Source organism: Catharus ustulatus, chromosome 8 (genome assembly GCF_009819885.2).
Source record: "Catharus ustulatus isolate bCatUst1 chromosome 8, bCatUst1.pri.v2, whole genome shotgun sequence".
Lineage (NCBI taxonomy): Eukaryota > Metazoa > Chordata > Aves > Passeriformes > Turdidae > Catharus > Catharus ustulatus.
The window spans coordinates 13,590,827-13,614,017 of NC_046228.1; the positions used below are offsets into that span (position 1 = coordinate 13,590,827).

The 23,191-nt window shown below is 46.9% G+C and overlaps 1 protein-coding gene across 2 annotated transcripts in view; it reads right to left on the minus strand.

Moving 5' to 3' along the window:
• Nucleotides 1–4,999: 4,999 nt before the first annotated feature.
• Nucleotides 5,000–23,191, minus strand: part of ARMH3 (armadillo like helical domain containing 3) — a 125,182-nt gene continuing 106,990 nt past the window's right edge. For both annotated transcript variants that reach the window (XM_033066182.1, XM_033066183.2), the window contains exons 25-26: nucleotides 13,203–13,319; nucleotides 5,000–7,388 (exon numbers count right to left, since the gene is read on the minus strand). In XM_033066182.1, the coding sequence (XP_032922073.1) occupies nucleotides 7,296–7,388; nucleotides 13,203–13,319 (210 nt within the window). In that variant the 3' untranslated portion in view covers nucleotides 5,000–7,295. The remainder of the gene's footprint in view (nucleotides 7,389–13,202; nucleotides 13,320–23,191) is intronic.

Sequence of the window (23,191 nt, forward strand, 5' to 3'; positions counted from 1 at the left end):
CTCCAAACTTACCTTTGCAACAGCAGCAGAGAGCCATGAGAGAAACAGGGCCATGTAAACCATACCCAGGGCTTGGCACAGCCAGCAGAGGGGTGGGATCAGTAGGAAATGCATGGAGAGAGACAGGCTGGGGGTGCAAATGGTGCTGCCCCATGAGGTGCACCCCAGGCTGTGTGCCTCTAGGAGACAGGGTGTCCCTGGGACCACTCAGACACCCTCATGATGGAAATCACCCATTCATACTGCACAAGGCATGTTCCCTAAGGGGCCTGTCTGTCACCCTGTCAGAGACAGGAAAGCTTTGATGAGGAACATCTGCACTGGATTACTGCTGCTCCCCAGGCAGTGAAGCTGCAGCCAGGAATGACACTTAGGGTGGGAAGGGCTGGAAAGCATGGACAGGACATCACCCTACAACACTGGACTGATTCTTCCGCTCATCTGTGCCTTCTGCTCCCTGCTGGGACACCCCAGCTCTGGGGCCACAAGTCGCTACTCTCCCCTGCTGAAAACCCTAGGCTCAGCACAAAACCAAGACAGTCCCAAACCACAGAAGATGACCCTGGGGAGGAGTGAGGAGTGCTTGGGTCTGCACTTCAGGGGCAGAGGAATGCAGGGAGCTCTCCCCGAGGCTCTCTGCAAGCAGCCTGGGGTGGGTGTGACTGGGGACAGTGAGAGGGAAAGGCATAATTTAACACTTCATTAGGTAACTACAAGGCATTGATCTGTCCTACGAGCCTGCACACTCTCTAATTGCATATCTGCATTCTTATTAGTTCTATCGAAAAAGCAGAGAGCAGGACTCAGGAGTCTGATCCTATCTTTAGGAAATTTCAAACAGAGATGTAATTGTTGAATGCTTGAAATCACGGTGCTTTATCCACTGTTAACAGTATTTTAAAGCCACGATCATCAATAGCAGTCCTCAGGATGAGCTCCCAGCAGATGCCATTAGTCCTATTTTGGCTGTGGGCACCTGGTGTCTCTGGGCTCAGATTTACACTTGGCAACAAGGGACAGCTCTGCTTCCACAGCAGAGAGGGTTCCCAGGCAGCACCCAGGGACTGGTTGCAGAGACAGAGGGCAATCAGGAACTCCTTAAACCAGCTTCACCCCTTGCAAACATGCCAGCCGATGGAGATGAGCAGTCTGGAGCAGGGATGTTCATGGCCATGCAAGTGTCCGGGGAGGGCTCCAGGCAGGGCAAATGGCCTCACTGAGGAATAAACCACAATATTTACTACATCTGCAGAGGAAATGGATCTGGGAGACCAAGAGGAGCGCCTTGGACTCTGCAGGGAGATGGGGCTCTGGGGTCTTGGAACAGCTACAGTAGACCAGCAGGTCCTTGGGAGGTGATGCCCCATGGGGACATCAGCCAGGACACACACAGGGGTGGGCTGCTCCCATCTCCACTAAGCCACTCTGCAGAGGACACTTGGGCAGGTGAGAGCCACTGCGAGATTCAGACCCGGAGGGGAATTTCAGCTGCTGAAAAATCTTGCAAAGCTGGAGGAGGAACAGATGATGCTGCAAGCTGCTGGGAGAGCCTTGCAAGCAGGAATGCTGCAGGAAGAAGGGAAACTCTTCTCTCAAATGCAAACTAGCAGGTGTGAGAAATCTGGGTGTGCAGAAGGCAGAAAGGACTTTGCATCACACTGTATCCTCGAAAGCCAGTCACCTGCCTCTGCTTATGCCTCCAGCAAGGAGGGATTCCCCAGCGTGGCCTCCGTGCTGGGTGGGCTGAAGGGGGGCTCTGTGTCCACCCAGAATATTTCTTTGCCACTTCTGCATAACAGATACAAAATCGGTGTGAACAAAAGACTTGGTCTGGGGAATGGAGATTGGAGCATTCCTGGGCTCAGGACATACCCTGAGTCTCACAAGCCCTCCCAGCATTATAAAGCGTCTTATGTTTGTGTGCTCAGTGCCTGTGGGCTCAGGTTTTAATTAAAGAGGAACTAGATACTATTTCCAACCTTCATTTATGCCATGCTGGATGCCACACCAGGGACTCTTTCAGCAGCTCAGGTCTGCTGTGAGAACAGATGTGCACCTCTGTCATGAGTGAGTCCACACGGCGGACACGTGTCCTCCTGCTCTGCCAGGGCAGGGCCTTGTGCCCGAGCTCACCTCCCTGGGAGGAGATGTCTCTGCTGTAAGTGTGGTCTCACCACTCTGCTCTCAGCTGCCCATCCCATTCCCTATCCCTATCCCATCCCACTGGCCTGGCAATGGTTGCAGGAGAGGGGCCACAAGCAGGGCATGGGGCTGGGGTGTGTAGGTGGGTGCTGCTGCTACACTTGCTCCACTTGTAGGCTGGGGGAACAACAGGATTGGAACTCCTGAGCAGCCACAGGTCATTAGAGCATCCCAGCCCCTGTACACTGGCTGAACTTTGGGGCAGGGGAGCTCCAGCTAATTAGTCATTAATTGCTTCAGAAGGGAAACGAGCCAACCCAACCTCTGTATGCCTGTAGCAGAGTGACCTGTGGGCCCTGGGACACAGCCAGGCTGCACATCACTGAGGAATGGCTGAGGGTTCATCTGTGACAGCAGAGCTGGAGCAGCAGCCCAGCACAGTGGGTGTCCATCTCCCAGCAGCCTCCCCAGCCCCTTCCTGCCCCTATGGGACTCCTGGGAGCTCCCAGCCTCTGGCAGCACCTTGGCAAGGCTCTGAGCTGTGCTGCAGTGAGAGGCAAGCCCGGCTCATTTAATCTATTCAATTGGATTCAATTTCCAGCCACATGATTCAATTAGCCCTGGAGGGACAGTATAGAGAGCAGAGGCTGCAGAGCATGGCCCAATCTGTGCTCTGGCAGCTGCCAAGCTGGGAGAGGACAGCACAGGACCCTGTGCTTGTTCTGGCCCTCTGGGATGTATGGAGATGTTCGGGGCTCCAGGGGAGTCCCGTTCTGTCCTGGACAGCAGGGGCTCCTCTGGGCACCAGCTGCTAGTCCTGAGTGGTGTGTGGGCAGCTGCAGGTCAGAGGCTGGGGAAGCCCCATCTTGAGCATCTCTCTTTGCAGGCAGTCACAACCTTGAGGGGTGACAACCATGCTGGGTCAGAGATCTGAGGTCTGCATCCCTGAGCACTTGCCAGGGTGGCCCAAAGAAGCTTTAGAAAGATAACAGCATTCAGCAGTGCTCCCGCATGGGTGCTGCCTATCATGTATTTGGGAATCACCCCTCTGCCTGATCAGTGTCCCCCTGGGCACAACCAGACTGTGCTGTAGGTGGGGAGAACCACCTGGTTCTGACCAGCGTGAAGGACTCAGCAGCCCAAGGTGCCTCCAGGTCCCACCAACCTTGCAACAGCCCTTCTCTAGACTCCTGGTCCAGACTTCCATTCATCACTTATTTTTCTGTCTGCTCTCCCCCCGAAAGCATCAGCATAGGCATTATTAAATTGCCACAAGGGGAAAATCACATCTGATCCTGGCCCCTTTGGATTTCTATACTTCCCAAAGCTGGGCTTTACCTCTTTCCTTTCAGGAAAGAGGCTCATCTGCTAAAAAAAAAAATCCATCATACTTCTGACCAGCACAACCCTGCTCATACCAACAAGTACCAAAAGGAAAAACAAAGCCCTACAGGAAATGAAAATCCCAAAAGGCCTCAGTGCTGACACACGTCACTTTGAGTGCCAAAAGCCAGCTGTAAGTCTTACCATTGACTGCTGGCCACACAGCATCCCAATACACACTGTGCCAGTTGTGACTTGGCAAAGGAACAGCCACTCCCTCAGCCTGCCCTGTACTGGAATGGGAGCTAGGAAAGAGCAGCTCCACCCTGAGAAGCGTGGGGAAGCAGGTGGAGCACACTGGAGGTGATCCCTTGTGCAAGTGCTGCCTAGGAGACATCTCTTTCCAGGACTCCTCCTGATATCCACCACATAACTATGCAGGACCCCAGAGCAGGGAGAGTTCAATCCTTCAAGCAGGAAGAGAAAAGCACCCCACAACAAACAGCTCAACCCTGCAGAAGGATGGCCCCTGTGCCATGGATATGGGATCAGAGCAGGCAATAGCCATGACAAGGAAGAGGACAAAGAGGTTTGCAAACCAAATACAGCAGGTGGGCAAAGGTGCACCCTACCCTCTGGCTGCTGTACATGATCAGGGGTTGCTACTACCTGCTCCTGGCAGCTCTAAAGAACAGACAAAACACCATTTGGAGCTGCTGGCCCGTGCAGGGAAGACTCAGCTCCTGAGGAGCTGCCTCTCTCTCAAGTCTGCATGAAAAGTGAGACCTGTAAGAGCTAAGGAAAAAGAGATCAAAAATATCACAGTGGCACTTACAAAACAACTCTTAGGAACTCCCTCCAAAGTTTAGCTCAAATTCAATTCTCTTCTAGGTCATTATTTTGTAAAATATTTGTCTCCCTGCAGCTGCTGCATAATTTAAAGGTAGCAATCTGACTTCTCCCCACACTCCCCAAGCCTCAGAAACAGCTCTTCCAATAACAGAGAGAGTTATGAATTAGATATAACAAAATACACTCACCTGCTCAGATCAGACATAGGAAAGTTTGAGGCTGTCATATACATCCTGAAGCTGAACATTAAGATTTAAATTATTTTCTGCTCAGTTCAAGCTGGCCTCAAAACACACAGTAGTAGGGTGTTTCACAAAGCAGGCACACGTGCAGCAGAATCTGTGAGCAGGAGTTTGCTGACACCAGCAACAAAGAGCATCACACCATGCACAGGCAGTCCCTGCATCCCTTGCTCCTGGGCTCTCAGCCTTGCTCATGGTTTCCTTAGCGCCAGCCAGAGTCACATAAGAGGAAGAAGGATGCTCACTACTGGATGGTACCTGCAGACTGGACCAAGGACAAGGATCACTGTACAGCCCCTCAACCTCCCTCTGCACAGGCAGGAAGAGCCCAAGGGCAGGTGATAGCTCTGCTGCAGCCAGTGTGCCACCAAATGGTGACAGGGCCACTCCCACAACCACCCCACTCTCCCTCCTGTGAAGGACAAACAGTGCACACTCTGGACAGGCAGGGCTCTGCTATTTATTGAGCTCTAGGTTTGTATGTACATCCATTTACAGTGCTTGGTTCAGTGACAGTGTGACAAGAGGACATGTATCACAGTCTTCCCCAGCTCAGACTTGCATGAGGGCTGGGCTCAAGAACTGATCTCACACATGCCTAGGCTTCTATGATCATCCCAGCAAGGGAGCATCCTCAGGGAGACAGGATAGCTGAGCCCAGAGGGAGGAGAAGCTGAAAATTCCAGAGGTTGCAGAGTCAGAAGCAGACTCATCCCAAACTGTCTCACGTATGTGTCTAGGCTCAGCCTAAATGGGCTCAGAGAACAGGAGACATGAGGACAACTGGATGACTTAATGCTCCAACAGTCACAATGCTGGAGATACATCTCAAGTCCCCTTGAGAAGGAACTCCCCACTCAGAGGTGAAATCCCCCTCTATCTCCCCCCAGACATGCACCACATTCTGCAAACAACTGTTTCTCATTCTCCAGTGGAGAAGCTGCCTCCTCTACATGTCCTGGCCTGTTCTCAAGCAGTGATTTTCTGCAGCTTGCTTGCTCTCCTAAGCACCGTTCCTCTGACACATACACATCCCCATACACTTGCATGGCAGAAAGCAAATAAATGTCTGGCTTAGCTGTTAAAAGCCAGACAATTCCCTGCTGAGGAATAGTATCATTTGCTGAGAGAAGCCAGTGCTCCCAAGGAAAACATAGGGACTTCATGGGGTGTTGTGCCCAGTGGGTGGCCAAGGACACAGCCTTCAGTTTCCCATGCTCATAGCAGGTAAGATGAAACATTAACACAATTAACGCACATTAGCATGAAAAAAGCCTTGCCTAAAAATGGTAGTAAATGAGCATGACATCCACATTACTCACACTAACCTACAAGGCTAAGAGCAGGACTAGGCACTTTTTAAAAAAAACACCTGTTTTCTAGGGGGGAGGGCAAAAAAACTGTGGATCTGGGATGTAAATAACTTCTCTACTTCAGTCCACCAAGTCAGGCCAGATCCTAATACCATAACAACACTGCTGGGAGCTGAAAATGCATGAGCAGGAAACAGGTGTGGAACGGGTGTTTATGCTGTGTATTCCTGAGCTGGGAGCCTGACACAGCACTCTGAACAGGCTCTGCCAGATCTGGGCACCTCTGAAGCACCGGCTCTGGGAACAGAAAGGTCTGCCTGTGCCCCACAGCATCATCCCAGAGCTCTTCCTTAGGAAGCCCTCAGCAGACCGTGGCTGCAGGTCGCTTGGTGAAGACAGGAGGGTGAGAAAGTGAAGTCACTACTTCTCCAGATGCATTTTAACTGTGTGCTACACACAAGGGAAAAACAGGAGACCTCTTCACTTATGAAGGTTACCAGGCACCTGCAAACATGTGCAAGGAGATGTTCCTGTGAGGAAGAGGAGGATTGTCGCAAAGCGGTCTCTGATGGGCAATAAGGTGAGTGAGGAGAAGGATTCAGCCCGTCCTCTGCCCCATGAAAACCAAACATCTAAAAATGTCCATCTACCTTAGGAACAGCAGACGAGCTGGGACTACTGGAAGCAACAGTGACCCCAAGCAGAGCTGGTCTCCAGTAACAAAGTGCTCTGTTTGATGATCCATACTCTTGTATACTGGCTCACACTGGACCCTATAAGCCAACAGCCTTGGAGGCAAAGCTTCTCCTTCTCCAGTAATCCAATGGCTTGGTTGAAGTGACACCTTCTGACATCAGGAGACAGCAGTGAGCAAGGCCTGCTCCTTGGGGAAACTGTTTTATAATCCTAAACCATTCCCAATGGGATCACAATGGATTTGACTTACATTACAGGAGGACACGTTGACCCAGGCTGATGGAAAAGAACAGCCCTCACCTGACACCAGAGAGCTTTCCCCATAGAGCAGGTGAGCAATCTCTACCCAGAACAGTTTCACACAGCTGGGCTGGTTTTATTATTTCAGTTGTGAGCTCTCCCCAGCTCTGCTACAAAGGTTTCCAGTGCATTTTCCCTGAGGCTGTGGAGGGAATCTCCCATTGCTGTGTCACAGGAATGGCTGCCCACTCCCATGGCACCATAAAAAAACTGCTTCCTCCTCAACACGCCAATCACCTCTCCTCAGCCCAAGTTCTGTTTAAACACATTCCTTTGGGATCAAACACACAGCAGCAAGGCGTTCCCCTAAAAGAAACACAGTCCCTTCGGCAGGCAGGAGGCGAGGGGCGACCGGCCGCAGAGCTGGGGTGTCCCTGCCCACGCGGGCCCGTCTCTGCTCCGCCGGCGCTGCGGCAGCGTCCGCGCTTCAAGAGATCGTGGAGAATTCCTTCAGCAGCAGCTCCTGGCTCAGCGTGTTGAAAGCAAGGTTCTTCCTCACGTTGATGCTGATGGAGCGAACCTGACAGAAACAAAATGAGATGTTTAAGCCACGGGACTCTTCCCGGCTCCTCGTGAGCCTGGTAGCTTTGACACTGCTGACCTCCATGCTCAGCATGAAGCTGTTTTGTATTTACAGCTCCACAGCAATTGCTGCAGCAAGCTCTCACTGAGATTCCAGCCTAGCAAGGAAATGCTGAGGGGTTCAGCTGTTTCTTGGAAAACCAGGAATGTCTACAGTGACATCCCAGCAAGGAGTAAATTCCCAATGAGATGGGGATGGGAGAAGATGCTCTGTGTAGCTGCATGAGCTTTAATGTGTTTCCTCTTCTGGGACAAAGAGATGGGGGAAGTGAGCACTCCCAGGTTGAAGCTTAAAGATCATATTTTATCAATGTCCACTGGACTGCCAGCGAGCATTTTCTGGATTAATGCAGTGCCATGGCCTCTGTCCTGCTCCAGAGCCCACAGAGCCAAAGATACAGACTGAAGGAAAGGACAGAGGCCATGCCACTGTGCTGTAAACACAAATTATCATCCAGACTGGCAGAAATGCCTGGGTTCAGAGCCAGCTGTGTGTACTCCCAGTGCCATACACATGCAGCTGGCTCACTGACTGTCTCAGAAGAAGAGACACCTTTATCCCTCAATGACACCCAGACTTCTGGTCACTCACAGAGTACAAAGAGGAACTGGGTAGCCCTGTTGACAGCAGCTTCCCTTCCCCCATCGTGCCTGCAGACTCGTTGGCCAAATATGCAGGCCCCAGACTGGGCTCAGTCTCAGCTGCACTTGGCAACGAGAAAACAAAGTCAAACATCATCTGTGTCAGCGACTGTGCAGCAGTGACAGAAAGCAAAACTGACACAAGCTCATCCAAACAACAGGATTACAGTTCCCAGAGACTCAGAGCCTGTGATAACAAGGTTGTTGCTGACCTGGTTAGTGTTTTGTGCTTTATAAAAGCACTGGGGGAAGAATTATACAGATGCATAATGAGGAATCCAACACCAGGGGCTGGAAGAGCACATGCATATACACACACACACTGCCGAGGGTCCTGCTTGCTACCCTGGTGAGAAAAACACATGGAAAGGGCAGAAAGCTACCCAAAAGGCAGAATGTGTAAGAGAAGGAAGAGAATCACAACTTGGAAGGTTAAAAGGGAAAACTGTGAAATGAACCCCAATGAGCCCCATTGCACATACCCTAACAAGCCGAGCATGCCAGCAAAGATGTCTACCCTGAAAGATAAAGTTTTATGTCATCTGCAGAAACCACAAAACTGTCCTTCATCAGGATGCTTGGCAGAGACCTCAAGAATCTTTGTTTCCTTGGAGCAGCCCCTCAACTCTCTTCTTTAGGTGTCTTTTCACTTAACTCCATCCTCAAATAGCTTGAGACTACGTCTTGCAAGGTAACTACGATTGTACCCTGTGTTAAACACCACTGCAAGTGCTCTCCAGAACACTGGTTGGCACGGGGATGTCCTGCTGCCAGGACACAGAAGTCCCAGTGGCAGGATTTGGTCCCAGTCCTACCAAGTGCTCCAGTGTCAGTGATCTAGTCAGTTCTTACAAGAAGGAAAGAACATGAGTAATGAGCTTGGGGAGTTCTCTGCCCTGGGGAATATGACTGCCTGAAGAAAAGGGGCAGATGCTAAAAGCAGTGTAAGCCAGTATCCTTATTCTGACTAAAAGCATTTCTGTGGGTCCCAGCAACACAAAGTACAAGCAGTAATAAGCTCCTGGCCTCAGGAACTGCTGCCAGGAGTCAGGCACTGGCAGTAGAAGATTCCCAGCCTGGATACACATCAAGGTCTCCAAGAAGGAGTCTCTGCAAGCCCAGAAAGTGAGGGTGGAGTGGCACAATGAGAACACAGGGTTTAGCAGACATTGTAGCTATGGGGTAGAGCACAAGAAATTAATTAGCCTGATTAGTTTGCAAAGAGAAGGAGGAATAGAGCAAACACACTCCATTATGTAAAATGAGGTCAGAAAGAGAACAGTGAGTAATATTTATCTGGATCCCCAGGGATGGGGTAAGAAATACTCTGCCTAATTTAGACAAAGAAGATTTACACAGGAAAAGAGGCAACACTTTTAAAACCTATGGGCTGTGAAGCAGTGGAGGAGTTCACCTGAAACTACTGTGGAGCTAGTTTCATTTAAAGACACCTTCAGGTTTCAAGAGAAGCTTTGGACACAAACTTTGGTTAAGAGCAGTCTAGATGAATGTAGATCTGCCTTAACACAAACTGGGGAGAAGAGTGGGCATGATAACACACAAGAGTGACGTTTACAAAAATCCCTGCCCAGCATTTCTTCTGCTGTGAGAAATCAGGCAGCCTGAGCCAACCTGCTTAAAAGGTAAGAATAGCTCAAATTAAAGTTAAATCAAGTTATCTCCAGCACTAGGGCTCAGCACAAGGAACTCATCTCCCTTCTGGAGTTGGAAGACCAAACAGTTACACAGGGAGGTGTCAGTCTGTAACAAGGATAAATTTCAGATGCTTCCTGTCGTCTACCTAAGCTGCTCCATAAGGATACACCCCAGGACTCCTCCTAGTTCTTGGTGCAGTGGGCAACCCAGGCCTGGCTGCCAGCTGGAATTCACCAGATCTCTGCAGACTGGCTTACACAAAGGCCCCAAAACTGCAGAAATTAAGGTCAGAGCTATAACATTTATTCTGATAGGAAGTACAAGCAGAGAAGTGTTCTCACTTGCTTCTCTAAAGAGTATTGTGCAGAATTAGGGCTAGAAAAACTTTAAAATTGTTTTCTTACTATTAGTCCACAAATGTTGAAGAAATGAGAAATGCACAAAATGCTGACATCACCTGTGGAAGGATGTGTAAATGAAAGAATGGATGAAACAAGGGCACTAACCATGGGGGGAAACATGATTAAGTTCTAGTTTTGTGTCATTAGAGCCGGAAGTATGCAAGGTTGTATCAACACTCCTATCTCACAGCAAGTCTCGTCAATTAAATCTATTCCTAATCAACAAGCAGCCCTTAAATTATTTGTACAATGGGAAGAAGGTTTACACTGACTACTACACTTAATTAAAAGTCAAATTAATATAATTTCCCCTGTAGAAATCAATCCCTAATCAGACTCTGTTGAGACTGATGAAACCTAACTGCAAAGACAGTGAATGTTTTGGAAAGATGCTGAAATCTCTTTCCATGCATTCCTCCAGCTGCAATGTGAGGGTCCAAAAGCTCACATCTAAACCATTCATTCTATCAAAGCTGCACAGACCTCAAATGACATCCCTGAGGCTTCAAAGGAAAAGAAATAAAAAGTGTTAGAAAACTTCCTAACTTCCTTCCTTTAGCCCCTCAAAGGCAGCACAACATGCCAAAAAACCCAGCTGATAAAACAATCTGCACATCACCTTCCACTGCAATGTGGCCGCAGTATCGCAGCCTTTGAAAACTGCTTTGTAAAGGGAAAGGGAGAAGAAAGCAGATTTTTCTTTGGGATTAGCAAGACAGAGCAGCACTGAGGCAAAGCAAGAGAAGCTAAGCAGTGCATTAGCAAAGCAGGTCAAAGGAGTGAGAACAAGATTTCTAAGCATAAAGGAGCCCCCAGAATGGCTTGGGGAAGCTTCTGCTCACCTATTTAATGGGAGCAAAGAGAGATAAAAAGGCAGCTGAAAAGGAAAATGTCTCCTCTGTGTCATTCCCCACCCAAGAAGGGTTTGCTTTGATGCAAACATTTGCAGATAGTGATAAGAACCCCTGGCAGAATCTGGAAAGAATTATTTGCAAACAGATCCTATCCAGGAAGACCTGACGGGATCAATGTGAACTCAGAAACCTGTAGTTCATCACCAGCCCTGCTCCTTTGGTACAAGCCCACAAAGAGAATTGGAGCAACTTCCCTCTGCCCCCTCCGTGAAATCCTGCAAACCTCAGAGGTTAAACACCAAGCACTGGGTAGGGGGGTATTATCCAACATCAGACCAGCAACAGAAGCTTCACAAAAAGAAAGCAAGTACCTGGTTTGAAGGAGCTATGGGAAGGACAGGGCAGATTAGGGCCTTTTTGATGAGCTGTTTGAACAATTAATAAAGCCATCAGTTACTGTGCACCTAGAGAAAAACAGAGCAAGGAGGCCGGGAGGCCAAGTGGATTTGCTGAAGACAAATCAGAACGTATCAGGTTCATTTCCCGCTGTGTTGAGGGAACGGCTTAATGGAATGCAGGGGATTTTCTGTAGCTGTGAGTAAAGAACATTTAATAGGGTCCCAATTCTCAGGGCATCTAGAGATGTGGATTAAACAGATTCACAACTGGGTCAAATCAGCACATTTATACAGTAATTATTCAAGCTTTTATATGCTCTTGAGGAGAGGGTCCCAGGGGTACCTGGATGGGCAATTTTCCGAAGGGAATTGACAGGCTGGTTATGACAAACAGATTCTTAAATGATACAAAATTGGGATTTTGAAAAAAATAGGAAATTAGTCTAGGAAGAAAATAATTTTAGCTGAAGTGTTTTGTGGCTGTGATGATCATAGGACTGAGAATGTCATTTTAATCAATTGGCATGATCAGCCTGAGCTTCTGCCAGGCCAAGTGGAAAGTGGGACATGCAGGAAGCAGAGCAGTCATGTGGCCAAGGGGAAGGAGATGCTGGCTGAGGGTGGGAGCCCTTGGGACAGAACAGATGACAACAGAAAACACGAATGTGTCTTATTTCCAGGGTACAGTAATAGAAGAAGCCTGTGTCATAGGAAGGCTATGGCCAAATTTCTTTGCATGTATTCCAGGAAAGCTGTGTCAAACTGCAGACCAGAGAGACAAAAACAGGCACAAAGAACACAGAAAAACAGCACAGAAGCAATTACAAGTGGTTTTGTCCATATACTACCCAATGTCAGGGCTGGAATGATCCCAAGACAGTTAAAAGCATTCTGTAAAAGGAAACAAAACCAATTCAGGTGCCTGTTCTGGAGCAGAGCTGACAGAGGAATGCACAACAACATGCCCAAACTCATGGAGACTCATGACATAGTAGGCAGCAATCATTTATTCATCAATCAGCAGGTACAAAGCTGGGAGAAATGTTCCGTTTTCAGACTGGAGGAGAAGGTTGCCAAAGTTAGAGATCCTTCCCCTTGGTGAAGCTGTAATGATTCAACAGTGAGGCTTCCCTCACACACCAGCCACTACAAAAACACTGCCTCCATACTCATGTGGCTGCTGGACTAGAAAAGTTCCATCAGGGCTCTCTGAAGCAAGGTAAGCAAGCTGGTTTGCTGAAGAATTATAACTACCAACCTGAATTATTTAGACTCATTTTTGTCTTTGCTCTATAATTTTTGTGGATCTTCCTACCATCAGTCTTCTCTTGCAGATGGAGACATTTCTAGGGAATGCCTTCACTTTCTTTGCTTGGGAACCCTTTTTTGTGAGTGTTGGAGGAAAGCAATGAGCAGGAAGGTGTTTCACCAATCCCAAACTTCATGGTCCCCTTAACAACAGCAAAAAAATGAAGTTGCTCTGTGTGATTAACCCCAGGTGGGAACAGTCAGCTTCTCCCCATACAAATTTACCACCACAAAACACAGCAAATCCCCACGGCAAAAGGGACAGAGACAGTGACCAGTGCTGGCCTAAGCAGCCTGGAGGTTCCTCTTCAGCCTCTCAGGGAGCTCCAGGAGCTCTCAGATCTGTTAAGACATGCCGTGTCTGTCCAGATCCTGCTCCTGCCCTAGCTTTGGAGGCAGTCCAATGGACTGCTCAGCTACACCCCAAATGCAACTGCCCACAAGCAAAGGCTCTGGAAGAGGGCTGTTGCTTGCTCAGAGTGAAGGCACTTACCAGCTCTTTGAAGAAGGTAGCCTCCTTATGCTGCTCTGAGTAGCGCTCGTACTGGTCCAGTCCATCCTGCAGCTTCAGGGTCAGTGTGTCATAGTTGGACCGCACCACTTCCAAAACCTGCCAGAAACAGCCAAACACAGCACAGGAATCAGTATCCACAGACTCCTCAGCACAGGGGGAACAAGACTGAGATAGATCACAGCTCTGGCACCTGTTTCCACAACAGAGATGGCTTTAACACCCAATATTTGGCTCATGATTAACAAGACGGAGGTGGGCACTAAAGTCTTCCTGCCAAGGAACAGTCCTGAAATGTACAGAATTTCTCCATTCATGAGAATGGTAGATGGAACTTATATCCATGACAGCAGCAGCTTTCTGTCACCAGAATTAGACATAATAATAAATCAGGGAGCTAATTACCACATGTACACTCATATGCAATACAGAAGCACAATACAAGCACAGTCCTTCCAAGGTTAGTTTTGCCACTTCCCTCCTGGCTTGTGAATCACCATTCACAGCCTGCTAAATCACCAGCTTCTAGAGCTGCTCAGGTCAGCTTCCATACTGAGCACCACATGTCTCTCCTGATAGAACAAGCTTCTGACAGGCACTAAAGAAGACCAGCCTTGGTATGGACTCTGCTTTTAGAAAGACATGAAGACATGAATCCAGGTCTTTCTGCCCAGGAGATACTTTACTATTGGCCTTCACTGCAACCAAAGTAGTTTCAGCTTTTATTACTGCCCTATTCTGCTCCCAGTGTTGGGCTATATCTGCAAATTCATAGTTACATATCTCTGTCCTACTGAACTATTCATTTTCCTAACTAGGGAACATCAAGAGGGACTCCCACAATGATTTTTAGCTTTAAAGCATTGCATGGACTAACATATTACTCAAAGCATTTGTGAGATGGTTAGTGACAATAATCTTCCTACAAGGAACCATAGAGATCAACACTCCTGGACAAACTTATGCCTGAAATTATTCTCCTAAACACATGAACTTCTTTCTTAGGCTGTTGCCATTTGCTCTGAAAGCTAAACAGAATATCAACAGTTGAGGTTTGCACTACAGCAACCCCTGCTTATGACAAGCTTCAGTCAGGAAGACACATGGTAAAAGGTGAAAAGGAAGAGGACCCTGCTCCAAGGCATCACAGTTCAGAAAAGATCCTAAGAAAAGCATTGCAGACAACTGAAGACAACATTGACCAGAACAACAAAGAGTCCTTGCACTTCTCATCTACTCCCAACCATGTAAGCACTATTCTCAACTGCCCCTTTAGGCACCTGGCAGCTCCTGCCCTTTAGAGGACTGAATCTGGTCCTTACATCCTTTGTTATACAAAATGTAAAGCTTCTTAGGGTTCCTTCAAAAGCTTGCTTCCCCCAAACTCTGTATGTGGCAGTGGTGCACAGAGACCTTGGGCCTGAGGTGGCAGAAGCTACAGGGAATCATGCAAATGAGGACTGGGGGCAAAAAATGGGGTTCCAAAAGTGATTCTCAGGTGAGATGGTCACACAGCAGTCTCCACATCTCAACAGTCCTCCAAAATTGCAGATGCAAGCTAGGGATAGGAATAAGCATTTGGATTTGAAGATCTCAGAGGCTTTTTTCAACTGCATTGATTCTGATTCTGCAATGTTATTTAAGAACAGCTTGCTAGTGTTGCAAAGGCTCACAGCCTCCTCTCCAGTACTCATTTCCTAATGCTGTTTTGTTTGTCAGCTCCCCTGGCAGAAAGAATCCCCTGCAATGACATCCATCTCCAAATTCAGCCTGCCCTTCTTGCTCCTGTGTGCAGAAGCTACAAGAAGTATTGCAGAGCCAAGAGCAATGATGAAAGAAAGCCACCTGGGCACAGGAATAACTATCCACTAGGGACAGAGTGTAATAGCATAATGCACCTTCTTCTGAGCAATGAAGGATCTGGCAGCTTGCTCCTGTCAATCAGAGGAAGCCAAATTGACGAAGATTAATAAGCTGCAGAGGAAGAACCTGGTTTGAAAGGTGAGGAGTTGAACAGGCTTCTCCAGCAGTAATTCAAGAGCAAAGGCATTTTATTCAGGGCTACCTGACACTCCAGGAGCCTTCCCTTCAATCTCCTTGTATTCCCATACACACAGGCGTGCACAGTGCCACACAGTTGTCATCACTCAGTGCATGCACATGTTTCTTTAGGAACAATCAGGGCTCCTCCTTGCTAGCTCTGAGTAGAGACCTCTTCAGATACTCAAGAGAGGCATCCTCAAACCACGGTGAAGAAAAGTACACTCTGAGGGCAGCAGTGAGCTCTGTAGCCAGAATTCTTTAAATCTGCCCTCCTGCATCACCTTTGAAAGGCAGCTAAGAACTCAAATACTTTAGAATGAAGACAGGGAAGGGAAAAAAGGCCCCCATAGTCTCTACACTGTTACTTATTGTAATCTCTGAGATCAGCTTATCCCTTCAGCTATGTATTTCATTGGCTTCCACTCCTTATCTCCTTTAATTATGAAATAAAACTTATAAAGAAAGGGTAAGTTAAAAATAAACAGCTTCTCCCCACTGCCTGATAATTTTCCTTTCTTGCTGCTGCTGTGAAAAAATGCTACGTGGGATCTGAGATAAACCCACTCACAGATCATTTCAACTTCATACCTTGTAATGGATAGAAACTATTACTGAGATTAGGACCTGCCATCCTTGAGATGATTTCATCTGCTCTTTAAGATGCAGCTGCTAGACAGAGGACAGGTCAAAGAGCAGCAGAAGGTATTAAGAATATCTAACAGGAAGGTTTAAAAGGCATCAACTTCCTACACAGATGACAAAAATCTCACATCCTCTGTGTAATAGAAGAGTGTGTGTTAGCATCCTTTGCCCTTCTTACACATTGCTGTGACTTTTGCTCAGGAAAACTACTGCAGGAAGAACAGCCTTTTTCCTTAAACACACAAGATCTTTATCTGCACCTTTCTGTCAGATACAAAGGAACTAGAGCAATTTAATTTTGAGATTAAAGCATTTCTCCTTCAAAGTCTTGTTCAACCCATTCTGCTTGTAAGTCTCTTGTCTAGAAAACATGAATTCCAAGATAGTCAAGTATGAGAAGGGACTTTAAGGCAAGGACTTTTAGCTGCTCTTCCAAACAGATTCTAAATAGTCATTCAGATTTTAACAACTTCCTGAGAAGCTGGAAAAACACCAGTTTTAGTGTCAGGCAAGGACAGATGAAATCGGCCTGTAGATGATCTTCAAGGAGTTAGATGTGACACCCCTCAGACTGCAAGAATAAACATGCAGGGCAAGCTTTTTTTCTTTTTTTTTTTAATGGTTTACTGGATCTTTAAAGGGAAATAAAACCCCAATCCTAATGGAGTCACAATCTAAAAGTCTATTGTAGGTTACCTTAAGGGGATCAGAGTCTTAAAAAAGCATTATGACAGAAGCAAGCAACTCAGGCACAGTCAATACAAGAATAGGGAAAGCTGTTGAATTCCCTTCCTGCAGTTACCTGCATCAGCCCCTGAGGCTACCTTTGCTCATTTTTTTCCACTGCAACAAACCAGAACTCAGTGGAGCTGTACCACTGTAATTTAAAGATAATTTGCCATTAAATTAATCCCCTGCCCCACCACTCACTCACTGACTGCTTTCCAGAAGTTTCAGGGAAATTCTGGAGATTCAGGTCCCTGCATGCATGTCCTCAAACTAACTTTTCAGGAGCTGCTCTGAACAGTAAGTGCTTCCTCTAGCATTCAGATTTCAGCTTCCCTCCTGCAGCTACAACTGCCCATGCCCCATAAAACTCTCCTTCCCCAGTAATACCAACAACTTGTGAGTAGGAACATGGCAGGAGGGCTGGCTTCCAAAGGAGGGATTGATGTGTGGCTCAGCTCTCTGCAGCATCCCACCCATGCCATGCCAGTTCACTGTACCCAGAGGAACAAGATTATTTCACAGTTTGTGGCTCCTTACTTTGCTCCATCCACCTGCTCACCACTACCTTGCAAACTGGATGGACAATCTTGGTCAGTTGTGTCAGTGGCCTCTTGTGAACAGGAGCTCTGAAACCATTTCCCCCAGAAGCAACTGCCCCTGCCCTGGAATTTTCAGCACTCAAAGCAGTCCATCATTTTGTTGTACTAGTCATTATGCACTGACTTCTTCCTTACTGCATCACAGCTACTCCCTCTGACTGATTCTCAACAAGAGCCAACATACTGCATTCCCCAGGAGAGACCAGTCCTCCTGGAAGATCCTATCCTAGTGAAAAACAGGGATTACACACAGCAGTCTCCTATCCCCATTGTGCCCAGGAGAACACTGCTACTGTTAGCAGCAAAGCCACAGGGGGAGCTGCACCAGCAGTAAAACCTAATGGGCAACATGCAGCTCTAGGGCCCATCTATCTGGCAGACGTCATTTGCTTCATTGCTTACTAACTTTTTAACCTGCAGAATCTTTCATCATCTGCATCTGCAGTCTCTGCCTTACTGGAACATAAAATTAGAGAGCACCAGCAATTCACAGCACCCAGCAAAGGAGCCGGTGGTGGGCAGGTTCCAGGAAGCATGCACAGGTAACGACAGAAAAATAAAAGGAAAAACAGAAGCAAGAACAAATCAAGGTCTCTACACTACCTTTTTAATCAGCATAGGAAAGTACAAGAATGCAATCAGTCAGCATCACCAGTACCTCACTAAAGCCTCTCTGTGCCCCTAAGACAGTCATTAACTACCACTACACAGGAGAAGCTGGAACAACACTGATTGACTGATCTCACATCAAGCCAAAGGCAAAACACCACCCCAGCAATGCCCAGGTTAAAATGCACTTGGCTCCCTCACCAACTCCCTGCTGCTCACACAGCTGGCATGGGGGAGGGTCTCCAGGTCAGGACCAGCCAGTGCCCACAGGATGGAAAAGCCAGAGGCTCTGTCCCATCTGTTCCACACCAGAGGATGGAGCAGCCAGTCTATGGGGCAACCTCACATCAGCACTACTGCACAACAGCATAGAAGGACTGAGGGGCAGCCAAACATGGCTTCTGTCCAACCTGCAGAGGTGCTGGAGTGCTTGTCACTGCCTGAGTACCACACACACGGGGAATTTGGCAGTCCCACCTCCCAAACCTAGTCAAACTGCAAACACCACAAACTTGGCAGTCTGTCCCCTCAGCTCAGAGGGTGGAGGCTGTAGGAAGAGACACCAGAGTTTTCCTATTCCAGTAGAAATGTGGATTTTACATTGCAGTCCTCAAACCAGCTTGTTTAATACAGGTTTAATACAAATCTTCCCCTTTTTCTCCCTCCTTAATCTCTACAACTCATAGTCCCTGAGTGTTTCTCCTCATGAATTCAACTGAATAGCAACATTTCTCATTGTAATGAAAAGCTGCTGACACCTGGACTACAAAGAGGCTATTGCTTCTCCATAATAATGTGCTGGATAATTGACATCAATTTTACAGTAGTAACTTCTAATTAATATGGAAAATGATTTTTTTTTTCCAAGTGCCATCACACTTCTCACAGAGCAACTTTAAAGTTGCTGATGCAGGCTGGAGTCTTTGTTGAAATTAATCCCCAGAAGCATCACAGACAAAGAACATAACTAAATAATTAGAAGTTAAATAAAAACACACACACACAGCTGCCACTTTTCCCAGCAGACTCTGCCCAAACCCCAGCTGCACTCATCTCCTTCTCCCTTTCCTCTTTCTCTGTCTGCAGGAGCCAAGTTCAGAGAGGCTCCACTAAGGCTGCCAATGCTACACACACATGCTGGAAGCAGCTGCCATTCTGGCTTCCAGGAAAGCCCCCATCCAGGACTAGCAGCAGCACAGAGCTTTTGTCTGACCCAACACTACCTTACCTTTGCAGCTATCCTGGAGCTAAATGCAGTGCTGATGCTTTAGCACCATTCCTCACCCCCGCGCTGATCAAGCCATGACGATTAATTCCATGTTCATGAATGCTAAGACAAAGAGGAGGAGGATGTTGCTATGATAGTTTCACAACTCAGATTCCTCAAGACATGCTGCGTGTACAGCACATATCTATGGATCCACAGGATGTGGAGTGGGTCTGATGGGAAAGACAAAGATGTGGGCTGCAGATTCAAGTGCAACCATGCTACACACATGTAAGACCCACAGCACATTGCCAATCATGCTCTGGTGCCCCAGATCTTCTGCATCCAGCAGCTGCAGCTTGTACTGCATGCAGTGAAGGACTCATGGCCCTCTCATGCTGTGAGCTGAGAGCATGAGCCTGTTAGACAGCCCCCAGCAGCTCACACATCTGTCATTCCCACAGTAGAAGGCATCATCTTTTCTGCCCTGAGTAGAGGAAAAATTGCTGGAAGAAGGATATTTTTTCAAATAGTAAAAAGTTCAGCCAGACCAAAAGCAAACAAGAGCAAATTTCTCCTCTGTGGCATAAAACAGGATGCCACTGAAGCGGGATGCACCAACACTGCTGGGCAGTAAGACTATAATAGCCTGCAAAGGTGGGTGCAGCTGCCCACAGACTCCAGGGTAACAATGAGACACGAGCACATGCTCCAGTCCTGCTGTGGAGAATCCAAAGCTAATGGAACTCATGCCTTGCTCAGTGTCTGGAGCTGGACACGTGGGCAAAGTTGAGCAGCACACAGCAAAGATGAGTGAGCCAGGAAATACGGAGAGGAGGTGCCTTACCCTGCTCTCCACTGCTAAGGTTGGTGTAGGGATCCCTGCACACAGTTCCCACCAGGTTTACCCTGACACTTGCTAGTTTGTGTTTGCCAATCTCCCTCTGCTCAGCTCACTGAGCATTAGCCAGGACACTGCTTCCTGGAGTTTGGAACTGAACTGTCTCTGCCCACTAGTTTGTCTTTTGTTCCTGCCAGTCACTTCTTGCAGTCCTGCTGTTTTCAGTCAACTGCTCTGTGCCCAGCCAAACATAAGTCTAACTTTCCATGTCCCAAATCCTTCCTGAGGATTGCTTTTATACATCAGCACTTGAGTAGTATCAAAATCCAGGCCTCATCACTTCTCTACACAAGGCAAAAGGTTTTCATCGTACATAAAAGATTATCATTATTATTATTTTACTTAGCAACATCAAGGAGGGACATTTCACACCCCCTTTTCTCACCTCAGCATAGAGCCAGTCTGTCAGGCTCAGATGATATATAGTAGCTCAGATGTTTGTTCAGTGATCTCACAGGGATCTGTGATCTTTAAAGGAACAAGTCTACAAAGGCAACACTTTCTATCCATGGACTGTGAGGCTTTGGTTACAGGCTTTCTCCTCTGCCCACAGGTGCCTCTTCTAAAGATAAATAATTTATAAGCTCACTCAGAAAATTACTGTTGTTCTCTGAACTCTGCTAGCAGAAATGGTATCCTATTTTGGGACAAGAGTTATCTGCCTCAGTAATGTTTTAAACCCACAATCCATTAGAAGCCTTAGGTGTTCAACTTTATTTAATGGTGGTAAAAGCACACCAATCCAACCAATCTGGAAATCACTCAGCTTTCAGAAACATCTCAAAGCCAAAACTGTAACCCAGCTCCACCAACTGCAAAGGTACAAAACAGTGCCCATTCCAAGCTCCCATGGGACAGGCATTCCCAATAATCAACAGTTACTTTAAGAAGCAGTAAGGCTGCAAGCAAGGACAAAGGCAAGTAAGGGAGACATGGTCTCTATGTGCACAGCTTGCAGGGCACTTTATTTGTAAGAGGTATACACAAGGAGAACAGATTAACGTGGTGATTACCCTGGACATTCCTGCAGCCATCACCAGACCAGGCAGTGCTGTGCTACAATACCCTCTGAGCTCCAGCTGTCAGGCACCCAAAAGCCTGCCCACCTTACCAGAAAGCCTATGCCAGGAATGCTTTTGCTGCAGAGTAATTTCAAGAAGTCACATCTATACATACACTCCACAACTCCCACATGTGTTAACTGCACTTCACTCAACTCATTCAGGTTTGGAGCACATGGAGCAAAAATGCATGTAGCCTCACACTGCTTTTTCTCAACCCAATTCACTTTTCCTAGTTTCAAAGATGGTCAGTGGGTTTATGCTGATCTGCATATCCCTCTTGGCACAAATAAGCTAGTATTCTTTGTGGGACACTGGGTGCTCTTTCCCAGACTGCAGGGACAGGCTCTCCAGCGAAAATCAAGGAGGCAACTCTGTGCCATTCAAGGGAGGAAAATAGGTTCAGTGGGCTTCTGCCAAGGGAACAAACACCCATATACTGTATAATGCTGGCACTTTCAAAACCCAGGCAGAGAAAAAAAAGTCAAAGATCCTGAAAAAAATTATCTTAAAAATTATCAGTTAATAAAATAAGCATCTCCAGAGCAGACACGTAGATCTGGAAGGGGAGATACACCAGAAACCAAATGAGGCCCACTAAGCTTGCCCATTTTTAGAAATTTTGTTGAGAAAAGCAGGCAGTGTTAAGAAAGGCCAGGATGATGGCAGGAGCATAAAACCCTGAGATAGATAGATTTGCTATTTTGGAGTTACAGCCCATTTTGGAGTTGTGAACCCTTATCTCCAGCTGGTGGCATTTATGAAAACATTTCTCACTGCTAGGTACGTAAGAGCACTTGCAATTCTGCCAAGGCTTGAAATGCACTGCAGATAGCAATGGACTGGACCGTTAATTTTTTTATTTCCCCTTTGTGCTAACAATTAACTTAAGTGCTGAAATGTGATGGGCTATTCCAGGAGAAGCTTTTTATCTACCAGCTGCATTCTCACAGAGCAGTAAATCAACTGCTGTCACCAAAACATCACACAAGAGGACAAGAGCATCCTTATGCTCACTGTTATCATTCATATTACCCGTTCAGCCTAAGTGGCTAACCAGCACTCAGCAAATGAATGCTGTGATTTGTGTGCAACCTTTGGTGCAATTCTGTATTTACAGAAGACCTTGTCCTCCTGAACACTGAGGAAAAAAATAGTCAGCAGAAGCTCCTCAGCACCATTTAACTGAGCAAAGCAAGACCAGTAACCTTGGTCCCCAAAACAAGATAAAAGAGTTTTAAGTGAACTGCTGCTCCAGCTGAGCTGAGAAGCCAAGACACACAAAGTTATTACAGAAATCACAGGCAGATATAAGAACCTTAAAAATGGTAGCTGAAGATTTAAATAAAAGGTTTGAAATAAAATCTTTCTAGGACCAGCAGCCAGAAAGCATCCTGGCAAATGCTGGAACTCAAATACACAAGCTTTCAGCTGAGATTTCCTTGATGAAATGACAACAGGATGCCTGATGTACACCAGAGGAAACTTATTCCCAGTAAAGAAATTCAAATTTGCCCAGAATACAGTCAGCTAAGGAATAAGGCTGTCTAGAGAAAAGATTAGGCAGGATATGCAACAAAGCTCTTTCTGTTCAATCAAATCCAGACAGAAGTGCACTGCTCCAGTTCGAAGAAACCAAAACCTAATTGTGCCCAAGGAAAAAACAATGGGGAGGCTTATTCTGGTTATGGTCTAATCAAACACCTGCAGTCATATGAGGCTTCTGGAACTTTGTCACCTTGTCAGGTTCACAGAAATCAGTAGAGGATCCAAGACAGCTTGTGCCCTCACATAGCCACCATGGACTCTTTTGGGATATAATGATTGCAGATTAACATAGAAATAAAACCAAATCAAAACTCACCAGGACTCTGACTTGAAGATCAAGACAAGTGAAAGGAGAACACAGACACTACAAAAAGCTAGGGAGCTTGGTATGCATTTTGATTTTCTTTTTTGATCTTTTACAGCAACTAGCGACCCAATGGCCTTTATGAATGTACAGTCCTAGGTCTGATGCTTGCTGAGAAAAAGTGGATACTAATCTAGCTCATGACTTTTTTTTTAATGATCATAAATCTTTTTAAACTTGGTTTGCACAGCATGAATAATTTTAATTAAAGGAAGCAGCAAAACTAAATACCAATATGCCAAAAAGCTGGCCACAAACCAAGTGGATG